This window comes from Schistocerca americana, chromosome 1 (genome assembly GCF_021461395.2).
Source record: "Schistocerca americana isolate TAMUIC-IGC-003095 chromosome 1, iqSchAmer2.1, whole genome shotgun sequence".
In the NCBI taxonomy this organism is placed as follows: domain Eukaryota; kingdom Metazoa; phylum Arthropoda; class Insecta; order Orthoptera; family Acrididae; genus Schistocerca; species Schistocerca americana.
Window position 1 is genome coordinate 245,607,900 of NC_060119.1, and position 24,096 is coordinate 245,631,995.

At 40.7% G+C, this 24,096-nt stretch overlaps 1 protein-coding gene across 2 annotated transcripts in view; it reads left to right on the forward strand.

The window, feature by feature from the left end:
- Positions 1-24,096, forward strand: part of LOC124553793 (zinc finger protein 236-like) — a 237,404-nt gene that overhangs the window by 13,833 nt on the left and 199,475 nt on the right. For both annotated transcript variants that reach the window (XM_047127806.1, XM_047127878.1), the window contains exons 4-6: positions 5,614-5,991; positions 6,436-6,564; positions 19,447-19,611. In XM_047127806.1, the coding sequence (XP_046983762.1) occupies positions 5,614-5,991; positions 6,436-6,564; positions 19,447-19,611 (672 nt within the window). The remainder of the gene's footprint in view (positions 1-5,613; positions 5,992-6,435; positions 6,565-19,446; positions 19,612-24,096) is intronic.

A 24,096-nucleotide genomic window follows, 5' to 3' on the forward strand; every position in this document is an offset into this window, starting at 1 on the left:
CTGTAAATTCAACTAAATACCTAGGAATTACAATTACAAACAACTCAAATTTGAAAGAACACACAGAAAACGTTGTGGAGTGAGGCAAACCAAAGACAGTGTTTTGTTGGTAGAACACTCAGAAAATGCAACAAATCTACTAAAAGAGAGACAGCCTACACTATACTTGTCCATCCTATTCTGGATTACTGCTTTGCTGTCTGGAATCCTTACCAGATAGGATTAACAGAAGAAGAACAACACGTTTTGTATTATCGCGAAATAGGGGAGAGGGTGTCACTGACATGGTACAGGATTTGGGGTGGACATTATTAAAACAGAGGTGTTTGTCGGTGTAGCAGAATCTTGACAAAATTTCATTCACCAGTTTTTTTGTGAGACTGCAAAAATATTTTGTTGATGGTGACCTACATATGGAGATCATCATAATACATCATCATAATACACTGAAGAACCAAAGAAACTGGTACACCTGCTTAATATTGTGCAGAGCCCCACGAGCTCACAGAAGTGCCGCAATGTGATGTGGTATGGACTTGACTAATGTTGGAAGTAGTGCCGGAGGGAACTGATACTATGAATCCTGCAGGGCTGTCCATAAATCCCAAAGAGTAAGAGGGGGTGGCAATCTCTTCTGAGCAGAACTCTGCAAGGCATCCCAGGTATACTCAATGATGTACAAGTTTTGGGAGTTTGGTGGCCAGCGGAAGTGTTTAAACTCAAGAGTGCCTCTGGAGTCACTCTGTAGTAGTCCTGGATGTGTGGAGTGTCGCATTGCCCTCCTGGAATTGCCCAAGTCTGTCGGAATGCACAGTGGGCATAAATGGATGCAGGTGATTAGACAGGATGCTTCCATACGTGTCACCTGTATCTAGACAAATCAGGGGTCCCATATCACTCAAACTGCACGTGCCCCACACTATTACAGAGCCTCCACCATCTTGAACAGTCCACTGCTGTCATGCAGTGTCCATGGGTATATGAGATTGTCTCCATACCTGTACATGTCCATCCACTTGATACAATTTGAAACGAGATTCATCCAACCAGGCAACATGTTTCCAGTCATCAACAGTCCAAAGTCGGTGTTGACGAGCCCAGGCGAGGTGTAAGGCTCTCTTTTCGTTGATGACTTTGCAATCTATTGCAGCTTTCAATGAACCTGTCTACTTGAGCAGCACCTTCAGCGATGTTCGATCATCTTTACTCATGGAGCATCAAACGCTTTCGGTTTTTCACTGACATGTGCTAGGAGTTTCTTTCCCTGTCCCTATGTCTCGACCCATTCATTCTTCCATTCACTGACACAATGAAATTCTTGTCCCTTGTCTGTTCGAAACTGGATTGTATATTCAGCTCCACGTCCATCTATCTTATGTCTTCTTAACACTAACATTGAGGGGTACAGTTCGCCACTGGTGCCTTATATACCAGCCCTGTTGAGAGTCTTTATGCTGAGGCATACCTGTAGGATATTCTCCTCAGTTGTTACGAGAGCTGTCTGTCTTCTATGCCCAGTGGCCCATCCTGTGCTCCCTTTTTTGATGATTCCCTCGACCGTCAGTATGGGCTGCACCCGTCTTCTCTGTTGCTTCCAGGAGTTTGCTTTCATGCTGCTTCAACAACTTTGCTTTAAGCTCCCTGCCACATTTCCCATGGGTGCAAGCTCTTCACCACCCTGGCTTTGTGCCAAGGCATGTGTTAATTTCGGATCCCGTTTGCTTCCTAAGGACACTGCTCCTGGCCTGGTGTATCTTACAGTTTCTCGCACTTTGCACACAGCTTGGGGACAGTGTCTTCATCTACACCAACAGTTCCAAGACCAACCATGGTGCCAGGTGTGCCTTTGTACTTGGCGATGATCCTTTTCAGTATCAACTTCTTGACCGGTGCTTGATTTTTACTGTGGAGCTGTACGCCGTCTATCAGCCCACCATGTACGAGGGCAGTTCAATAAGTAATGCAACACATTTTTTTCCTGAAACAGGGGTTGTTTTATTCAGCATTGAAATACACCAGGTTATTCCCCAATCTTTTAGCTACACAACACTATTTATCAACGTAATCTCCATTCAATGCTACGGCCTTACGCCACCTTGAAATGAGGGCCTGTATGCCTGCACGGTACCATTCCACTGGTTGATGTCGGAGCCAACGTCGTACTGCATCAATAACTTCTTCATCATCCGCGTAGTGCCTCCCACGGATTGCGTCCTTCATTGGGCCAAACATATGGAAATCAGACGGTGCGAGATCGGGGCTGTAGGGTGCATGAGGAAGAACAGTCCACTGAAGTTTTGTGAGCTCCTCTCGGGTGCGAAGACTTGTGTGAGGTCTTGCGTTGTCATGAAGAAGGAGAAGTTCGTTCAGATTTTTGTGCCTACGAACACGCTGAAGTCGTTTCTTCAATTTCTGAAGAGTAGCACAATACACTTCAGAGTTGATCGTTTTACCATGGGGAAGGACATCGAACAGAATAACCCCTTCAGCGTCCCAGAAGACTGTAACCATGACTTTACCGGCTGAGGGTATGGCTTTAAACTTTTTCTTGGTAGGGGAGTGGGTGTGGCGCCACTCCATTGATTGCCGTTTTGTTTCAGGTTCAAAGTGATGAACCCGTGTTTCATCGCCTGTAACAATCTTTGACAAGAAATTGTCACCCTCAGCCACATGACGAGCAAGCAATTCCGCACAGATGGTTCTCCTTTGCTCTTTATGGTGTTCGGTTAGACAACGAGGGACCCAGCGGGAACAAACCTTTGAATATCCCAACTGGTGAACAATTGTGACAGCACTACCAACAGAGATGTCAAGTTGAGCACTGAGTTGTTTGATGGTGATCCGTCGATCATCTCGAACGAGTGTGTTTGCACGCTCCACCATTGCAGGAGTCACAGCTGTGCACGGCCGGCCAGCACGCGGGAGATTAGACAGTCTTGCTTGACCTTGCGGCGATGATGACACACGCTTTGCCCAACGACTCACCGTGCTTTTGTCCACTGCCAGATCACCGTAGACATTCTGCAAGCGCCTATGAATATCTGAGATGCCCTGGTTTTCCGCCAAAAGAAACTCGATCACTGCCCGTTGTTTGCAACGCACATCCGTTACAGACGCCATTTTAGCAGCTCCGTACAGCGCTGCCACCTGTCGGAAGTCAATGAAACTATACGAGACAAAGCGGGAATGTTTGAAAATATTCCACAAGAAATTTCCGGTTTTTTCAACCAAAATTGGCCGAGAAAAAAAAATGTGTTGCATTACTTATTGAACTGCCCTCGTACGTGCGGCAACACAGGCCTCCAAATTGCGTCATCTCCTAATGTTCTCTCAGTGCTCTTCAGAACCTGCGCGCACTGTACTCAGTCCACCCTTTAGTACGATGGATCCAAGAATGCCTCCATTCAATTACTTTGAGGGGGAGGGGGGGCAACTTGGTGTTCCTGTGGGTTCCTGTTCATGTTGGCATGTCGAGGAACGAGGCTGCTAATGTTGCTGCAAAGGCTACAGCCATTCTCCCCCAGCCTGCTAGTCATTCTCTTCCCTAAGATAATCTCCGTGTTGACATATGTTGGCACGTAGTATCACTTTGGAGTGCACAGTGGTGCTCTCTCCAGGGGAACAAACTCTGGGACATTAATCCTCTCCCAATAGCATGGTTGACCTCTTCTTGGCCCTCACATTGCGAGGAGGTCATTTTAGCCTGGCTGCGTACAGGACACTGTTGTTTTAGTCACCACCCAAAAAGAAAGTCGAACCCACTAATAATATCTAATAGTACCTGCATTTTGAGAGCTGTCGCCTCTTCCATACCAAAAAATTGCTCCCATTCAGCCTGGGCACCTGTGGATGTTGTTTCTGCTGTGAGGAGAATTTCCTTGCCCAGCATGCTGAAGTTCTAACAGTAGCCTTCATGGCAATCACTATTCCCCAACCCTAGTCCACAAATTTCCCACACCATACCCTCACATTTCATTAACCCTGCCACCATATAATGCAAAGGAACACCTCCTTGTCCAGTAACATCCTGAACTGGAGCAACTAATTGTTTCCTTTATCAGGTCTGCGACTATCTATCATCATGCCTGGAAATGAGGGCATCCTACTTGTGATCCTTCTCACGCCTCTAAAAATAGTGTGGTTAGCACACTGGACTCGCATTCGGGAGGACGACGGTTCAATCCCGTCTCCGGCCATCCTGATTTAGGTTTTCCGTGATTTCCCTAAATCGCTTCAGGCAAATGCCGGGATGGTTCCTTTGAAAGGGCACGGCCGATTTCCTTCCCCATCCTTCCCTCACCCGAGCTTGCGCTCCGTCTCTAATGACCTCGTTGTCGACGGGACGTTAAACACTAATATCCTCCTCCTCCTCCTCTCTAAAAATAGTATTGTGCCACTCACCCACCCATCCAGCCAACGCAATATCCTGGTCCATCCCTCTGCATCTCCCTATGCCAACCATTTCCAACTGGAGTCATATCCCTGTAGAAGATTCAGGTGCAAGACCTGGCCAGTTCACCCACACAGTATATTTTACGCTGGTCATGTCACAGGCTTATCCTACCCATCCGAGGCAGGGCAACCTGCGTAAGCAGCAATATTATATGCCAATTCTGTAGTAATCTGTGCATAGCATTTTTTGGAGGCATGGCCACCAGCTAGTTGTCCACCAGAATAAGTGACCACAACCAAACTGACCAAAAGCAGAGTAGGCCATCAATTGGTGGAACGTTCTGCTGAGCAAATCATGTAAGAGTTCAATGGCTGCATCCGAACTTGTGCCACGTGGGCTTTTCCCCCAGCATTGGCTTTTCTAAGCTACATAGATGGAAGTTACCCCTTGGAATGCCTCCTCCATTTCTGTAATCCTCCTGGCCTCAGTCTCTGCTAACCCACTGCACCTGCACCCCTACCCAACAGTTTTCCCCTCCTTTATCCTGTCACCCCTCCTAAACCATGCCGCCACGTCAAGTTGTGCCATTTGAACTCGCTGACTCTGCTGCCCATGCACTCACTGCCTGTCCCTCTGACATTCCTATCCTGCACACCGCACCCTCTTAGCGACTAGCTACCCCTTCCCAAACCCTCCCCCCACTTCCTCCTCCATCTATCCCTCTAGCCACCCCATCCTACACAACTTCTCACCCCAATCCACCTGCCAAAATGCAGTCCCAACACTGTGTGTTCTGCCGGCACATTGTAACTGCGTGTGTGTGTGTGTGTGTGTGTGTGTGTGTGTGTGTGTGTGTGCGCGAGAGAGAGAGAGAGAGAGAGAGAGAGAGAGAGAGAGAGAGAGAGAGAGAGAGAGAGAGAGCTCTTGTCTGAAAGCTAGCAAAATATTCATTCATTTGTGTGTGCCTGCTGATGATCAACACTTCTAGTATCAGTAAGTGGTTTCTTTTACCCCTAAATTATTTTCATTCTGTCAAAACTATACTTTCCATAACTATAAAAACAGTGGTTTCAGCTTCAGAAACGTGAAAACATACTTAAGAGCATTAATTAGTGGAATCTCTTATGTCTACTGTTAAACGGTTAATCAGTTGCATATGTCCAGCTCTGCATCTACTTACTTTCCGTTCTTGCAGTGTAACTTTGGACTTCCATTTTCAGATTGCTCTTATAGCAGATACTTCTAGTCAAGTAATTCTTGGTGGAGTCCCAGATAATGATGCTGAGATAGTCATTGAAGCAGCTGAGGTACCAGAGGAAACTGTGGATATACCTTGTGATGAAGAACATCACAATGAAGTTTCTATTGCCCTTGAAAATATTCATGAAACTGGACAAACAGTGTGTCTTCCTATTGAAACAACACAAAAAGAAAGTGACATAGCAGACAGTGCAGTCAGTGAAAAAACTGTAAGATTTGAACTGCCCAGTTCTGATCCTGGGGCAGGAACAGCTGAATCCTTTGATCCTCAGAAATTGGTGCAAGCAGCACAAAACCAGAAGACAAAGGAACCAAATGTTGAACCACCGATGAGGAAGGTAATTTCAAATTTGTTCAAAATACTTTATACGCATGCATTACTAAATTAAAAAAAATTGACTTATCCAGTGCAAATTCATTGTTGAGAAAATCTAAAGAAAAATTCATCTTTTTTAAAATAGTGGCAGAAGTATTATTTAAGTTAATTTTATCCTACAACAGTAATAAGTTTAGTGTGACCTTTTTTTTTTGGGGGGGGGGGGGGGGGAGATTATTCGTAGATATTTTTGATGTTCCTGTCATTCAAGTAAGTGATCAAATTTTGGACTATTTATTTTAATCCAATCTTCTGTTGCTTATTGTTAACTGTCTCTTGTCTCCAGTTGAAAAGCAATTAAATCGTTTAGTGTTCCATTAATTCCACAATTTCCTTTTACCTCTCAGCAAGCAGTCATATTCTATCATACTATCTTATATGAGTAACTTTTTATTTTACTTTTTAGGGTCCTTTTATCTGTGAGACGTGTGGTAAAGAATTCTCCAAATGGGCTCAGCTACGGAGGCATATAAAGTGTCATATTGATGATAAACCTCATAGATGTATAAAATGTTCAACATCATTCAATGTTGAGGTGAGTAAGCTGTTAAACGTGTCCATCATATTTGGAAGTCTGCAATTTACCATTTGGTACTCATTTTATGTCTAGTTGCAGTGTTGATAGTTACTCATTTAACTTTCTCACATGGGTAGCTCTTATGAATAACAGCTTTACTGTAGATTCTCAGGTGAGCTACAGTAATGTGTGTGTGTGTGTGTGTGTGTGTGTGTGTGTGTGTGTGTGTGTGTGTGTGTGTGTGTGGTGGGGCGGGGGGGGGAGGGAAGGGGGGGGTGCATGTTGTGATGAGAATTTTCATTTGTGTAGGGTGACTGTCAATAATTATGGTGGAAGTCCTTAAGTAAGTCAGAGTGAACATTAAGGGGGCTTACCAGTGTCTGGCCCAAACTGTCAGTGCCAATAAGGTAACTGTCATGATGGGTTCCTTTATGGTGGAAATAGAGAGGGTTTGGAAAAGTCACCCAGAACTCAAGAGTTAAAGACAGGTTTAGTAGACAGGATGGAAAGGAAAGATTGATTGTTGGGGATTGCACCAGACACGGTTTGAAACCCTGAGAGCTTAAAGGTGGAGGATAGGGTAATAAGCAAGACAGATTAATGACAAAACAGTGTACACAAGTTAAAAAGAATGGAAGGTTAAGTGCATTGTGTTATAAAGGTAAAGGGGGGGGGGGGTGGTAAATAGGTAAGAAAATAAAAGAAATAGAAAAGTAAATTAAATGGTAGGGAATAAAGGAATAGTCACTGAGAAGAAATGCTGACAACAAAGAAAGTAATGTAAATTAAGGTCAGGTGATGTTGTAATGCCAGTTCCCACCTGAAGAGTTCCAAGAAACTGGTATCTGGGGGAAGAATCCATATGGAATGTGGGGTGAAACAGGCACCAAAGTCACGGCCATCATGTTGTGTAGCATGCTCTACACCTGTGTATTGTGTGTTGCCAATATACACCCTATGCCTGTCCCTATTCATCGTAACTAATAACTTGGTGGTAGTCATGCCATCGTAAAAGGCCGAACAATGTTTATATAACAGCTGATGCACGACATGTTGTTCCACATGTGGCTCTCCCTTTGATAGCATGTTTCGCCAGTTGCAGGGCTGGTACGAGTCGTAGTAGGAGGGTGCATAGGATAAACTTTACAGCAAGGCCACTCAAAAGGGAAAGAGCCCTAAGGTAGGGAAATGGGTGCAGAAGGAGCATAGGCTCTGACAATGAAATTGCAGGAATTGGAAGGGCGATGGAAAACTATTCCAGATGTGGTGTGCAGAATGTCAGACAGAATTAACCTCATTCAAGGCATGATTTTAGGAAGCCCTGTTGAAGTAGCTGATTAACACATTCAAGACCAGGATAATATTGTGAGACAAAGGGTCTATTTCTAAGCTTATTTTTGGATGGATCAGTAGTACAAGAATTGGATGTGATAACACTAACTAAAAGTAAATGATGGTTTAATAGTTGGAGCTGTAGGGCAAGTGACCAACAAACTGACCGTGTTGAACCTATCATCAGAAACAAGGTCTGAAGCACTGACCAAGAGTGCTGTCAACATACCACTACCAAGATTTAGTACTACATATGTCTTGCCAAATCCTTTAGGCTAGGCAAGCCTAGTGTGCCATGAGTAGCATTGTTAGAGGCACCATTGTTGAGTAGAATTTCTGTGATGTTGGTTTTCTGGCCTATATGTGAAAGAATGTAGGGTGCACTAAAGGAATTCAAGTAATCACTTTGAACCATTGGGTATAACCTACTACTAATCTACCTATACCCTGTAATACAAAGTTTGGCTAAATAAGCACTAGCACCTGCTACTACTATTCCTTGTTTTGGTGCAATAGATTGCAGAACTTAAGTTCAAAAGGTAGGTTAGTCAAGTTTTAAGAAAGACCGATTGGAATATTTGAGAATTGTCAGCAGTACAACAAAAAACATAAAACATGTAGAATTAAAATCAGATCATGTGATTTACTGCAGAGAAGCATAAGAGGGAGACAATTTAGGTGCACACTTACTGTGAAAAAGTAAATTAAAAACAGTATTACAGATACCAAAAGACTCTGACAGAATGACAAGGCTTCTTTCAAAAATATGTGAAAGTTGTTCCATTGGAATGGAAACTCTCAAATGGAATTAGATATCTGTTAAAGAGAAAGCAAGACTTTCAAGAAAACAATAATGGAAACACAAGAAAATATGCTGAATTAAACTAAGCTGTTCAGAGCTTTCTTCAAGAGAAAGTGGAAATGTACTATCGAATTTTATAAAGCACTAAGAAAAACTAAACAGAAATGTATGTTGTATGGAAATCACAGTTCATTAGTAAATATGTCACAGACAACACATAGAAAACTGTAAGGTCATTCAAAGGTTCCATGAAATGTTCGTATAGTTCAGAAAATAAATCGGGGAGACCCACTGTCTTCAGAAATTTCTAATCTATAAATTACACTTATGGACAGTCCGTGATGAACTGTCTGTCAGTGCTCGAGAAAGTGCGCAGTTTTTCGTAACACAAGCAGGTGCGGGGTATACATTGTATAAATGTTCAGAATAGCTGCCTTAGTTACCAAGGTATACATGTAGGAGCAAAATCAGTTTGCTCTTAGTTTAATTAAACAAAAACTCAATAAACTTACGTAAAATGATCTAAAGCACTGTTTAATTAATTGCAATGAGATCTATTGTTACAGGCATAGAAAAACAAAGCATCAGTTCACCATGTGATACTGAAAAATTTATATGTCAGTGCTACCGCTTCCGTTAGATTTCACCATGATAGTGGGGAGCTCAGAATTGAAAGGTGATTCTGTAATGAGAATCCACATTACAAAATAATCATTCTTATGAGTCCTAGAGGAAATTAAAAAACAACTTGATGAAGAGCAGAAGAAATAAATGGGAGAATAAAAGTGGATTGGAGTGTTTTTGGAAATGCAAATAAGGGTTGTAAAAAAGAAAAACTTCCAAAGTGTCTGAAATTAGAATAGTTTAGTGTTATTTAATAGTAAAGCCAGTTGCTAAAAGGTATTTACCTCAGCCACTAAGACATTTTCAAGTGAACATTCAGTGATCCCGAACATAAAGACATGTATCGAGCATCTTAAAACAAGATAATAGTAGTTTCTTACAGTAGAATTGTGAATAATTTTGTCTAACAACCCACTGTAATGTTTATAAGTAAAACTTATATAAAAACAGTCGGGTAAAAGTTACACAACAGGACTTATGTTGCAAGTCTGTGTGTGTTCGGCATGCACTAGTAAAGTGGGAGTTGTTTTTCTTGTGATGAGAAGTGAAAGAGGGTGTCAGCAGTGTGTTGGAAAGGTAGACTAAACAGCATGGTAAAACATGGGCTTTTAATGTGAAATCCATTCAGAAACTGTGGGTTACCTAGCAACTAATAGTGAGGTGTAGTTGGGAGAAGTCTTAAGAGAAAATAAAAGAAAATCATAAACAATACTGCATGAGGAAATGCACGTCAGGCACTGACCATCTAGTGCACAACAAAATATTAACACAAAGACCCATGACAGGCCTAGCAAGCCAGTGGTAGCTTCCGACTATCAAACAACCCTCGGATCAAAACCAGTATTGAAAATAACAAAACCTTTTAGGAGATCTGGCCTATATGGTTCCAATGAGATACAGATCTCTCTGAAGAAAAATATAACAACTGGAGCTATTAATGTTATATACTGAGAAACTGATGTAAGAAATCAGTAAATCGCACAGATAATGACTGAGACTAACATATCGATAATCGGATTATGAAAAGTAGGCAAAAAAGGGAATGCCAGTGAGGTGCTGGAAGAAAGGATATGAAGTGTGGTGGTCAAGAAGAGAGAAAAGAGGAAAAAATGTCACAATAATAGTGGCTAAAGAACTGGCAATCAAAGTACTTAATGTAGAAAATGTATGTGACAGAGTAGTTAAAGTTAATATAATGATGGAAGAAATAGCCTCGTTATAATACAGGTTTATTTTCCTCAAATTGGATGCAAGACAGATGAAAAGTAAGAGTTTATCACTACAATGGAGGATACTGTAACATTAACAAGACCGTGATTATAGGAAACTTTAGTGCTAGAGTAGAGACTGAAAGAAAAGGATACAAAACAGTCATAGGAAGCCATGTGGACAAACCCAGAAACAATGAAAGGGAGGTACTACCACACACACACACACACACACACACACACACACACACACACACACACGTATGCGAGAAATAAATGGATTATTGATAACAGATACCATAAAAAGGGGTGTGAGTCTTAAGTTAACCAGATAAAGTTGGAATTTACAACAGAAATCTGTAATAGACTTTATGATGATAACCTAAGAAGTCATAAGATGCCTGGCTTAACCACTTAAGCATTAATCTCAACAGTGACCACATACTATTGTTAGGGACATGGAAGAAATCCAGAAAGGGTAAATATGGGAGAAAGGCAGAAAAAAATCTAATACTCGAAACTGCAAGATAGATGCCCAAGAGATATACAGGGAAAGATTAGGTTACTGCTTCCCAAAGAAGAGAGGGAGGATGTGGAAGAAGAACAGAAGGGGTTTGAATCGGCATTAGTCAAGGCAGCAGACACAAAGAAACTTCATGGTGAAATGAGAGAATTGCATAAGCACTTGAAGTAAAAGGAGAGCGCATAGAGAGATAGAAGCTAATTTTAAGGATTTGAAAAGATGTGTCACATATTAGGTAGTGGAAAGAAGTAGAAAGAAAATACTTCAAAAAGTCATCGACAAATAAAGAAAACCCATTGTGCAAGATGCCCATGCTATTCCAGGAATATTTAGGTATTTTGTTTAAAAAAAAAAATATTTCAAAGGCCCCTGCCAAGCCTTTATAAAAGCTCTCCCAGTATAGCTTCAATCAATGTCTATGTGCAAGTCAGCCTGCCTTTCAGAACAGAGCTAGTTAAATCCAGTACAAGTTGCTCAGTCCTACATGATGCCACTTTTCTAGCATGTCTGCTGAAGAAACTCTCAATTCCACGGCACCATCTAGCCAATAGGGCGCGTGCAAGACGAGTTACATATGTAGTCGCTGGAATGTCCTGGGTCACAGAGAGCAGGTGCTACACTCTCTTGGAATCCAGACATCAGTCAGAGCAGATGATCTCTTGTGGTCCAGCTTTTACATGGGGTGGACGGTCTCGTGCCCTCTGCCTCTGTTCATCAGGGCTGGCCTGTGACCATATGAACATCAGATACCATTTTTCCCATTCCCTGTGCCACTATTTTAGGCCCAGTTGTTACTCTGGCAGTTAGCCTTCACCTTTACTCTCAGGGCGAGCCCTCATGTATATCAACTGTCAGAATATAATCAAAAGTTTAGTTCTCTCTTTAATTCCAAACCAGCTTACCTCCCAATGCTTACACCTATCCTGCTCCCTTAGACACTGCTCGCTGTGTGGGAGGAAATAGTAGTTTTCCAAGTATGGAAGGAATGCTTCCAAAACCTATATAAAGGGCAGAATAAGGTAGTCATATGGCATGAATGAGTGGAAGAACCCAAAGGACAGGTCCAGCTGCCTAATTGGAAAGGTTTTCCCTTATTTCACACCTGTGTGCATCTTTCCTTCATGCAGTATGAGAGTTGTGTGTTATAAGTGCATCTGTTAAGGGTAAGTGACTGTAATGAGTGTGTGTATAGTGCAGTGTCGTGTTCACATAGGAGATGATGAGAGAAGGGAAAGGGTAAAACATATTTCTGGCACATAGTCTACTGCTCTCAAAGAGCATCGAGGGGGGGGGGGGGGCTGTCACCGAGCTTAATGTCCCCATCTGATGTGTGGAGATCACAATCAACAGTGTTGCATGCCCTCAGTTTGTGTGACACTGCAGAGAGGTTTGGAATTTAATTTAGGACATGATGCAAAGACTGGTGGTAAAGGACTTCATGCCACCATGGTATTATCGATCTCAGCACAACGTAGGGAAAATAGAGAGAGGCAAAAGAAATAACACTATTAGAGAGGAAAAGATGTATAAATGACCTGATGAAATAGAAAAAATCTACAATTGTTGGACATAAGAGAAAACTGTATTAGTAATGGAAAAACGAGAGAGCTACAGGAATAGATGATGTCACAGTGGAAATAATTGAAAACACAGGACTTGTCAGGATTCAACAACTATATAGAATACTGAGGATAATATGGACCTGTGGAAAGATTCCTGCTGATTGGGCAAATTCAGTTATTCTATCTATTAATAAGAAAGGCAACAAGATGCTCTCTGAGAATTACAGAGGAATAGCATTACCGCACCATTGCATGGATATTTGTGAAAATATAAATTTACAGAAAATCAGAAACAAGATGTTGTTGTTGTTGTTGTTGTTGTTGTGGTCTTCAGTCCTGAGACTGGTTTGATGCAGCTCTCCATGCTACTGTATCCTGTGCAAGCTTCTTCATCTCCCAGTACCTACTGCAACCTACATCCTTCTGAATCTGCTTAGTGTATTCATCTCTTGGTCTCCCTCTACGATTTTTACCCTCCACGGTGCCCTCCAATGTTAAATTTGTGATCCCTTGATGCCTCAAAACATGTCCTACCAACCGATCCCTTCTTCTAGTCAAGTTGTGCCACAAACTTCTCTTCTCCCCAATCCTATTCAATACCTCCTCATTAGTTACGTGATCTACCCACCTTATCTTCAGCATTCTTCTGTAGCACCACATTTCGAAAGCTTCTATTCTCTTCTTGTCCAAACTAGTTATCATCCATGTTTCACTTCCATACATGGCTACACTCCATACAAATCCTTTCAGAAACGACTTCCTGACACTTAAATCTATACTCGATGTTAACAAATTTCTCTTCCTGAGAAACGCTTTCCTTGCCATTGCCAGTCTACATTTTATATCCTCTCTACTTCGACCATCATCAGTTATTTTGCTCCCCAAATAGCAAAACTCCTTTACTACTTTAAGTGTCTCATTTCCTAATCTAATTCCCTCAGCATCACCCGACTTAATTTGACTACATTCCATTATCCTCGTTTTGCTTTTGTTGATGTTCATCTTATACCCTCCTTTCAAGACACTGTCCATTCCGTTCAACTACTCTTCCAAGTCCTTTGCTGTCTCTGACAGAATTACAATGTAATCGGCGAACCTCAAAGTTTTTACTTCTTGTCCATGAATTTTAATACCTAATCTGAATTTTTCTTTTGTTTCCTTTACTGCTTGCTCAATATACAGATTGAATAACATCGGGGAGAGGCTACAACTCTGTCTCACTCCTTTCCCAACCACTGCTTCCCTATCATGCCCCTCGACTCTTGTAACTGCCATCTGGTTTCTGTACAAATTGTAAATAGCCTTTCGCTCCCTGTATTTTACCCCTGCCACCTTCAGAATTTGAAAGAGAGTATTCCAGTTAACATTGTCAAAAGCTTTCTCTAAGTCTACAAATGCTAGAAACGTAGGTTTGCCTTTTCTTAATCTTTCTTCTAAGATAAGTCGTAAGGTCAGTATTGCCTCACGTGTTCCAGTGTTTCTACGGAATCCAAACTGATCTTCCCCGAGGTCGGCTTCTACCAGTTTTTCCATTCGTCTGTAAAGAATTCGCGTTAGTATTTTGCAGCTGTGACTTACTAAACTGATAGTTCGGTAATTTTCACATCTGTCAACACCTGCTTTCTTTGGGATTGGAATTATTATATTCTTCTTGAAGTCTGAGGGTATTTCGACTGTTTCATACATCATGCTCACCAGATGGTAGAATTTTGTCATGTCTGGCTCTCCCGAGGCCATCAGTAGTTCTAATGGAATGTTGTCTACTCCCGGAGCCTTGTTTCGACTCAGGTCTTTCAGTGCTCTGTCAAACTCTTCACGCAGTATCTTCTCTCCCATTTCGTCTTCATCTACATCCTCTTCCATTTCCATAATATTGTCCTCAAGTACATCGCCCTTGTATAAACCCTCTATATACTCCTTCCACCTTTCTGCCTTCCCTTCTTTGCTTAGAACTGGGTTTCCATCTGAGCTCATGATATTCATACAAGTGGTTCTCTTCTCTCCAAAGGTCTCTTTAATTTTCCTGTAGGCAGTATCTATCTTACCCCTAGTGAGACAAGCCTCTACATCCTTACATTTGTCCTCTAGCCATCCCTGCTTAGCCATTTTGCACTTCCTGTGGATGTCATTTTTGAGACGTTTGTACTCCTTTTTGCCTGCTTCATTTACTGCATTTTTATATTTTCTCCTTTCATCAATTAAATTCAATATTTCTTCTGTTACCCAAGGATTTCTACTAGCCCTCGTCTTTTTACCTACTTGATCGTCTGCTGCCTTCACTACTGCATCCCTCAGAGCTACCCATTCTTCTTCTACTGTATTTCTTTCCCCCATTCCTGTCAATTGTTCCCTTATGCTCTCCCTGAAACTCTGTACAACCTCTGGTTCTTTCAGTTTATCCAGGTCCCATCTCCTTAAATTCCCACCTTTTTGCAGTTTCTTCAGTTTCAATCTGCAGTTCATAACCAATAGATTGTGGTCAGAATCCACATCTGCCCCAGGAAATGTCTTACAATTTAAAACCTGGTTCCTAAATCTCTGTCTTACCATTATATAATCTATCTGATACCTTTTAGTATCTCCAGGATTCTTCCAGGTATACAACCCTCTTTTATGATTCTTGAACCAAGTGTTAGCTATGATTAAGTTATGCTCTGTGCAAAATTCTACAAGGCGGCTTCCTCTTTCATTCCTTTACCCCAATCCATATTCACCTACTATGTTTCCTTCTCTCCCTTTTCCTACTGACGAATTCCAGTTACCCATGACTATTAAATTTTCGTCTCCCTTCACTACCTGAATAATTTCTTTTATCTCGTCATACATTTCATCTATTTCTTCATCATCTGCAGAGCTAGTTGGCATATAATCTTGTACTACTGTAGTAGACATGGGCTTTGTGTCTATCTTGGCCACAATAATGCGTTCACTATGCTGTTTGTAGTAGCTAACCCGCACTCCTATTTTTTTATTCATTATTAAACCTACTCCTGCATTACCCCTATTTGATTTTGTATTTATAACCCTGTAATCACCTGACCAAAAGTCTTGTTCCTCCTGCCACCGAACTTCACTAATTCCCACTATATCTGACTTTAACCTATCCATTTCCCTTTTTAAATTTTCTAACCTACCTGCCCGATTAAGGAATCTGACATTCCACGCTCCGATCCATAGAACGCCAGTTTTCTTTCTCCTGATAACGACGTCCTCCTGAGTAGTCAACGCCCGGAGATCCGAATGGGGGACTATTTTACCTCCGGAATATTTTACCCAAGAGGACGCCATCATCATTTAATCATACAGTAAAGCTGCATGTCCTCGGGAAAAATTACGGCTGTAGCTTCCCCTTGCTTTCAGCCGTTCGCAGTACCAGCACAGCAAGGCCGTTTTGGTTAATGTTACAAGGCCAGATCAGTCAATCATCCAGACTGTTGCCCCTGCAACTACTGAAAAGGCTGCTGCCCCTCTTCAGGAACCACATGTTTGTCTGGCCTCTCAACAGATACCCCTCCGTTGTGGTTGCACCTACGGTACGGCCATATGTATCGCTGAGGCACGCAGCCTCCCCACCAACGGCAAGGTCCATGGTTCCAAGGGGGGGGGGGGGCAGAAACAAGATAGGACCAATATAAAGAGGAAAATAACAGCAAGGATTTAGGTCTGGAAGATCGAAAGTAGATAACATGTTACAGCTAAACAGGTGGTAGAAAAGAAACAGGAATTTGGGAAAGACATCATAGTTGCATTCACAGATGTATATATATATATAAAAAAAAAAAAGCAGCTTACAACAGTGTTAAAAGGGGAGAGATACGGCAAAGTCGGAATGTTGTCAAAAGGAATAATACTCAAAAGTCAGGAAAAAAAGATTAACAAATGCCTGAATTGTGTTTTAATAGATGTCAAAAAGTCAGAATGGCTTAGAACAGATAGAGAAGTTCAACAAGGAGATGTGTTCTTTTCTTACCAGTTCACTTCAATGTAGTCATGCACAACATCATAAAAGGGCTCAAGAGCAGATATTATAGCGTATGAAAATATTATGATGATGATATGGAAGACAGCAGTGAATCTTGGAAGAACAATAACTAGAAGATGAAAGAAACAGACAACAGAAAGTGACATATAAAATATTTGATCCATTCAACAATACGCAACTGAGGATTATGTTTATAGAATAAAACTCCACTTCAGTTGCCAGTAATTTCTCAATTTATTGTAGGACTGATTTTGAAGCATAAAGCTTCATCTGCTGGTTTCCACCAAAAATTACGGAAACATAAATGTGTGGACCTCGGATGTCACATCCCCATTTCTCATTCTTTTGTAGTATCTGCTTTAGTTCCACACCCCTTTGGCACCTACATCACAACCACAGTCAGCTGACTTCTGGGCCATCTGTGTTAGTCACTTATGTGTTATGCTGTCCAGATGGACACTGTGGTTACTGGTTCTACACTCCCATAATTATTTGTTGGCACCTGAAGATGAAGCTTTATGCTTCAAAACCAGTCATGTAATAAACTAAAATATTACTAGCAACTGAAGCAGATTTTTGTTCTATAAAAAGTGAGGTAATGAGATCAGCAGGGAAAATAAAAATATGAAGTTGTAATGGGAAAATTATTAGGGAAGTAAAAGCTGTGAAATATCTAAAAATTAAGATAACAAAGAAAGAAAACATCAAGAAAGAAATTTTGGAGACGATAGGAAATGTCCAAGTTGTTACTGTGTATCAGGTGTAATTAGGAATTGAAAAGTACCTGCCAAAGCAAAGCTCATGATATACACATCATATTATCTACCACTTTTAACCTATGGTTCAGAATATTGAACCTGAAAAAAAAAAAAAGATCTGAGTAGAATGTAATTAAGAGATGTGCATTCTACAAGGAGTCTCAAGAAGATGAGAATGGACAGGATAAGAAATGAAACAATGCAAAACACACTTCAGATCAATCTCCTAAAATAAACTGGAGAGAAAGAAGTGGAAATGATTTGGCCACACTAAAGGAATGGGGAAAAGAAAGACTACCAAAAAGAGCTCTGGAATGGACAAGATCTGGAAGAAGACCAACTGGAAGACCACAAACAAGATGTAGAGACCAGGTGAAAGATGATGAGAATCAACGAGGACTACAATGGGAGGAAATGCTGAATGATAGATTGCGGAATAAAAGAGAAGATCGGAAGAGGCTTTGTGGATGAACTCCATAAGCAGAAATTTTTCAGGTACAACAACAATAACAAATAATAAAACTGATCAGGGAATGTTCTGGATTGGAATATGTAGTATGTACTGTAATACCATGGAAAAAGAAGTGGGCAGAATATGCAGCAATGGGATGGGATGGGATGGTATATGGATCCAGGAAAGTCTTTGGTAGATCTCAGAAAAAGGTGCCAATGAACTTCTGAAAGTGGATAAATAAGAAAAGTGCAGAAACTAACTGAAGACTACAATGCATGGAGAAGTCCAGAAAAGGCTTTTATTCAGCAGTGAATGTCAAATGGCTGGTGGTGAACTATTATTGCAGGTTGTTGTTCAATGGCAGTATGTTCAAAAACTAAAATGATGGAAGCAGTATTGCTGGTGCTGGATGCCACAGTTTCCTGCAACTCCTTTCTTATTTCAAGGCAAAAACATTGCAGTACATTTTTTTTCTTTTCTTTTTTTCTTTTTTTTCTTTCTCCCATGAAATATGGACATAACTAAATGGAAGTATGACGTGTTTTTACATAAACTGATGCTTTGTGATAGCAATAATTGAAAAAGCCAATTTCTGAGTTACAAAAATATTATTTATTTAGAAGAATTTGTAAATAACACAGGAAGTGGAGTTATACTTGATGACTTGTGAGGCCTGAGTTTCTCCTGCCGTATACAATTTTCAAACAACTTACCGGAATTCAGCAAAGTAATATTTACAGTGATCGCCGGTATTTCGGCAGGAGTACACCCCACCATTACCTGGCTGAATTGTTATAAGTTGTTTGAAAACTTTATGTCTTGTTCACCATGCAAAATATTGCTATCAAGCAAGGCAGTTAGCAGTGATGTGACAGATCCAATTGGGCCAACAATTGTCTAGTGTAAGTATCCAAAGAAAGAGCAGCAATGAGTGGGAGAAACTGTGCCAAATACTGTCATTAAAAGTACTGTTGCATGCAAAGTGCATTTGGAAAATTGTTGTTGTAATCCCAAAAGTCAGTAAGGTATTTTCTGTAAAAATAAATAAATTTTGTAGTGTATAAAGGGTTTAGTGTCCTGTTGGCACTGAGGTAGTTACAGACGGCACAAACTCAGATAGGGGAAGCATGGGGAAGAGTATCAGCTGTTTCCTTTCTAAGAAACCATCCCAGGATTTGCACTAAGGGAAACCATGGAAAACCAAAATCTGGATTACTGGACAAGGATTTGAACTACTGTCCTCCCAAATGCAAATCTGTTGTTGTAATTGCAGCACTACCTTGCTTAGTTTCTCTCTCTTAATACACAGCTGAAAACATTTCTTCAGTAACTGTACCAACTCCCATGCTAACAAAAATCATAAGCTATGACACAAATCAGTCTGTCACCACAGCTATAATTCCAGAATAATAGAAAAATATTTAGGAGTTGTGGGAGCAGCAGCTTAGGATGAAATCTGACTGGCACTTTCCCAATTCTAGGCTCAAACCAAAAATAGTAAATTACTACATAAATTTTTTTCAGTCGAGCAGAATAAGTTCTCCATTTTGGTTTATGTAACTCAACACAGTTCACAGTTCTAACTATGAAATAACAAATAATAGCCTTAAAATTTCAGGAGGTTGGTTCATGTCTGAAAATTTATTATTTTGCAGTCAAACCTTATTCTTCACATGGCAACCCACAATGTTGATGATCCAAAATGCCCTGAATGTGGAAAATCATTTGCCCGTATTGCAAGTTTAAAGGCTCATGTGATGCTGCATGAGAAAGAAGAAAGTCTTTTCTGCACAGAATGTGGAGATGAATTTTCACTGCAGGTATGAAAGACTTATTTCCAGTAGACATATTACATGTTGTTTTCCCACCTTTTTTTCCCCCACAGTTAATGTCAGCATTGCAAATGGAAAGGAAAAAAGAAATTACAGGTTATTGGAATGTTACTTACAGTACGTGGTATAATTTAGTAATCGTAAAGGTACTCTGTCAATTTTATCATACCTTGAATATTTCCTTTGTTTCAATCTAACACTTTTATTGCTTGTAAGTTAGCTTAAGATGACATTTTTGAACAGAATCGTACACTTGTGTTCCCAGCTATGTGCAAATGATCACGTGTCTGTGTTCTGTTAATTGTTGTGCATAAATTTATAACTTGTGGTTATCAGTTACTTTGTGGTTATCAGTTACAGGAAACATTTCTTTTGTCACACTGTAGCAAAGGAACAAATAAATACACCGTAATGTGAACAGTGAATCATCTGCTAAGTGTTTCTTGTGTGCAGTGTAAACTCTGGTTCTCCACACTGCCTCTGAGCTAAAAACAAACTATAGATGCAGGCATTCTTAGCAGTCCTGCTCATTGTAATTAACTGTTCTTTTGTGTACTGAAAAAACTGCATTGCCACTCAACATTTGGTGACCCCTTGTTTCCTAATCATGTGCTGAAACAATCACATCACATGCCAGAAAAATTTGTAATTCACCGGAACAATAAAATGCATCTGTGCAAGTTTTTGCATCAATCACACCATGTAGAGTCATTAGTGAGCAACTGTGTCATGTAATCAATGCCTGCCATGACATCACTGACTTACCAGCAGCAAATGTGATCTGTAGTCCAGTTTCAGTGAAACCGCCACACTTCTGGTAAGATAATACAGTTCTCTGATCCTCCCAACTTGAGAGCCAATTTGTCTTGACCCACATCACTATTAATGTGGTGGCTGCATTTAATGAGAAGATGGTTACAGAAGTAAAAGATATTCTAGTTCCAGTAAAAAATGTCACTCTATCAGGCATGCACGTTATGTGCTTGTTTCGGTCAGAAAATGACTCGAAAAATTGCTCTATACTGAAGAACTCGGTGCTGCCCACCATCTCAGCTACTTTATCATCTTCATACGCTGCCTGGCAACGCAATAAATGATATTCTGTGAAATATTTGGTTATCATTCCTGTCTGTGGATGCACAGACAGGAATGTTTGTATTGGTGATCCCAACACTCTTACTCGAGCTACTGGCTGAATAGTTGAGATGTATCCATTGATAGGTCTCACAACTGTCTTCGCCAGATAAAGACTTCTGTGGAAGCACTTCAAGCACAAGTAGATGAACTGTCTAAGCAAGTCTCAGCCCTACAAATACGGTGCTCCATACATGCTCTTCCAGCAGATACAAGCATTCCTCACCATGGAGAATATCTGTTTGTGTCACAAAAAAAATGGATCTGAAGCTCAGCAGTGTCAAGGGAATCATCACCAGAAGTCAGTAGCCATGGTGACTGATATCAAACTGGATGGCTGTCAACTGATTATAACAGAGCACTCTATAAGCTGCAATTTCTCATTGACAGAGGTGCTGATACCTTAGTGTACACTTCTCTTCCCCTTCCATAATGAAATACCGCTAGCAATCACCTGTATACCGCAAACTGATCTTCCACCAATAATTATGGCTACATCGACTTACATCTAAACTTCACTCTTCAAGAATCATAAAGGTTCAATGTTGCTGCTTTGCTATACCCAGTTATTGGAGCAGGCTTCATTTCTTTTTACTATCTCCCCCCCAGATCATCAATATTTACACCTGCTTGATTCTACAACACGGTTGTACAGTCATGGGAGCCTCTGCTGTGCCAATCGTCCTGGCATTAAAGTGACTGCAGGTGATTCACCATACAATGACCTGTTTCATCATTTCCCTGAAATTACCTACCCATCACCTACTCCAGCAGCGGTAAGACACTCAGTGGTACTTTACATTGTCAATATACCAGGACTGCCAGTTCATGCATGGCCTCATCTGTATACAGAACAACTGAAGACTGCAAAGCAAGATTGTCTTTTATGTTAGCACAATAGATCTGTTGCCCTTCAAATGGTAGCTGGGCTGCTCCACTTCACATAGTTCCTAAGCGTAACAAGTGGTGTCCATGTGGTGACTATCTACATCTACACACATACTCCGCAATCCACCATACAGTGCATGGCGGAGGGTACCTCGTACCACAACTAGCATCTTCTCTCCCTGTTCCACTCCCAAACAGAACGAGGGAAAAATGACTGCCTTTATGCCTCTGTATGAGCCCTAATCTCTCTTATCTTACCTTTGTGGTCTTTCCATGAAATATAAGTTGGCGGCAGTAAAATTCATCAGCTAAACACCAGAACAGTACCTGATTTTGTACCAAATCTCAAAGACTTTGCTACGGTAAGACTGTTTTCTCCACGATCAACCTCATCCAATGTTTTTTCTCATATAACAATTTCACCAGAAGATATACCCAAAACTGCCGTTTGCACTCCTTTCAGGCTTCATACAAATTTTTGTGAATGGCATTCGGATTGAGCAGTGCAGATGAAACTTTCCAGTGCTTCTTGGATGAATTAACTGAAGATTTGGAGTTTTGTTATGTTTATGTTGGAGACATGCTTTTAATGTCATCTAGTGAGACAGAGCATCTAGCACATCTATGGCAACTATTCACTAGAATACAAGAAAATGGTTTAGTAATTAACATGCAGAAATGTGTCTTCGAAGCAATGGAATTAAAATTCTTAGGGTACCTTGTCAATGCACGAGGAATTCTGGCACCTCAAGATAGACTGGAAACTAATACTCAGTTTCCCCAGTGCACTACAGTTCGAGAATTATGTCATTTCTTGGACTTTACAAACTTCTGTCAACATTTTGTACACAATCAAGCATCATAGGGCAGCATCTCAATTACAGTATATAAATCATCAACTGCAAATGGAGCCTTATTACGACAACTGGCAACCTCTAGCTTTCTTCAGCAAGAAATTATCACCTTCACAAGCAAATTGGTCAATGTATGACCTCAGATTTTACAGAAAAAAGGTGTTTGAAGTCTATTATTAGGTTTCTGTACCTGACTCAATAAAAATGGAGCCTGTATAGCATCACTTTGTTGTCAATATATCTGTCTGTTTGACTATTCAAGACCCTTTTTCTCAGGAAATGGTTGCTGTTCAATTTTAAATTTTTCTACGGTCCCCTGGTGATGTAAAAAAAAGTCAACTTTTAAGTCAGTGCAATCAAAAGACACAGCCAGTTATGTCACATGTTTTGGTACTTGCGAACTAAATTGTTAAAATCTATAGGATACTTCTTTGATATAGAAGCATGAAGTATGTCAAGAAGGGAGGTTTCAGTGTACAAGTAGAAGAGAAATATCAGAAAATAATATATTTTTTCATTAGTTATCTGACTTTAAAATTGTAATTAAAACATGCTGGTAAGTCTTGGAGCCCATGGGACCGATATCTTGCCATATCAATGTCAATAACAGGGAACATCATGTAGACCCTCAATTCCTGCTGGAATAAACTGTCCAGTACATAGGTTTGTATGGAAGCCTCGGTGCACAAGTCCTACTCGCTCCTGCCAAGTTTCATTTATTAAAGTAATGTTTTAGTTAGTATTATCCTTTTAAACATTAAAGACAGTTGTGAATCTTCAAGCTTTCCCAGCAGATATATCGTAAATAGTCTTCACGGGTTTGTCACCGTATGACGTTATGCATATTCCACAATAACTCCTCAGAGCAATTGGCTGACATCTTCAAGTGGTGTGTGTTTTGTCTACATCTGACAAGACTTAGTCTAATAGCTGATAATTGAAAGAAGTCTTCTGTCAATGTGTGTGTCTGATACTCAACACTACATCTATGTGATGATTAGGACTATATCCAAGTTCTTATTATTGATATAGCTTGATGCATTGACGTGAACAAAGATACTTCTGCTTCGTATGTGACTATTGTAATGGGTAATGTAGTAGTTAGTCTTCGCAGGTTTGCCGCCAGATGACGTTGTGCAAATTCCACAATATTTCCTCGGAGCAATTGACCGACACCTTCAGGTGGTTGAACCTTGCTGGTGGCTCGGTTCAACTGACGGTATCAGCATACAGAACACATATATAGAACACATGCGTGAAGAATGAACAAGCATTGAAATCAGGCAAATGCGATGATTTGAAGATTGATGGCGCCATACTCAAATTCCCTCTGCTGAAAATCACAGAGCAGCCCTCCTATGCGTGTGCTGTATGATATGTTTACTGACAATGTGGCCAGACATTACTCACTAAAAAGCCATACTAGACCGTCGTTATGATTGATCTGTTATTGAAAAAAATTGATTTTTTCATTGTGATTTAATAGCAGCCAGTGCAGGGTTCCAGACTGTGTTCAGTTGAAATCCCGCATCCCTGTTGATGAGAGTATCAGCTGTATTGATATGTATTGCTTCCTTAATGACACACTCCCAGAAAG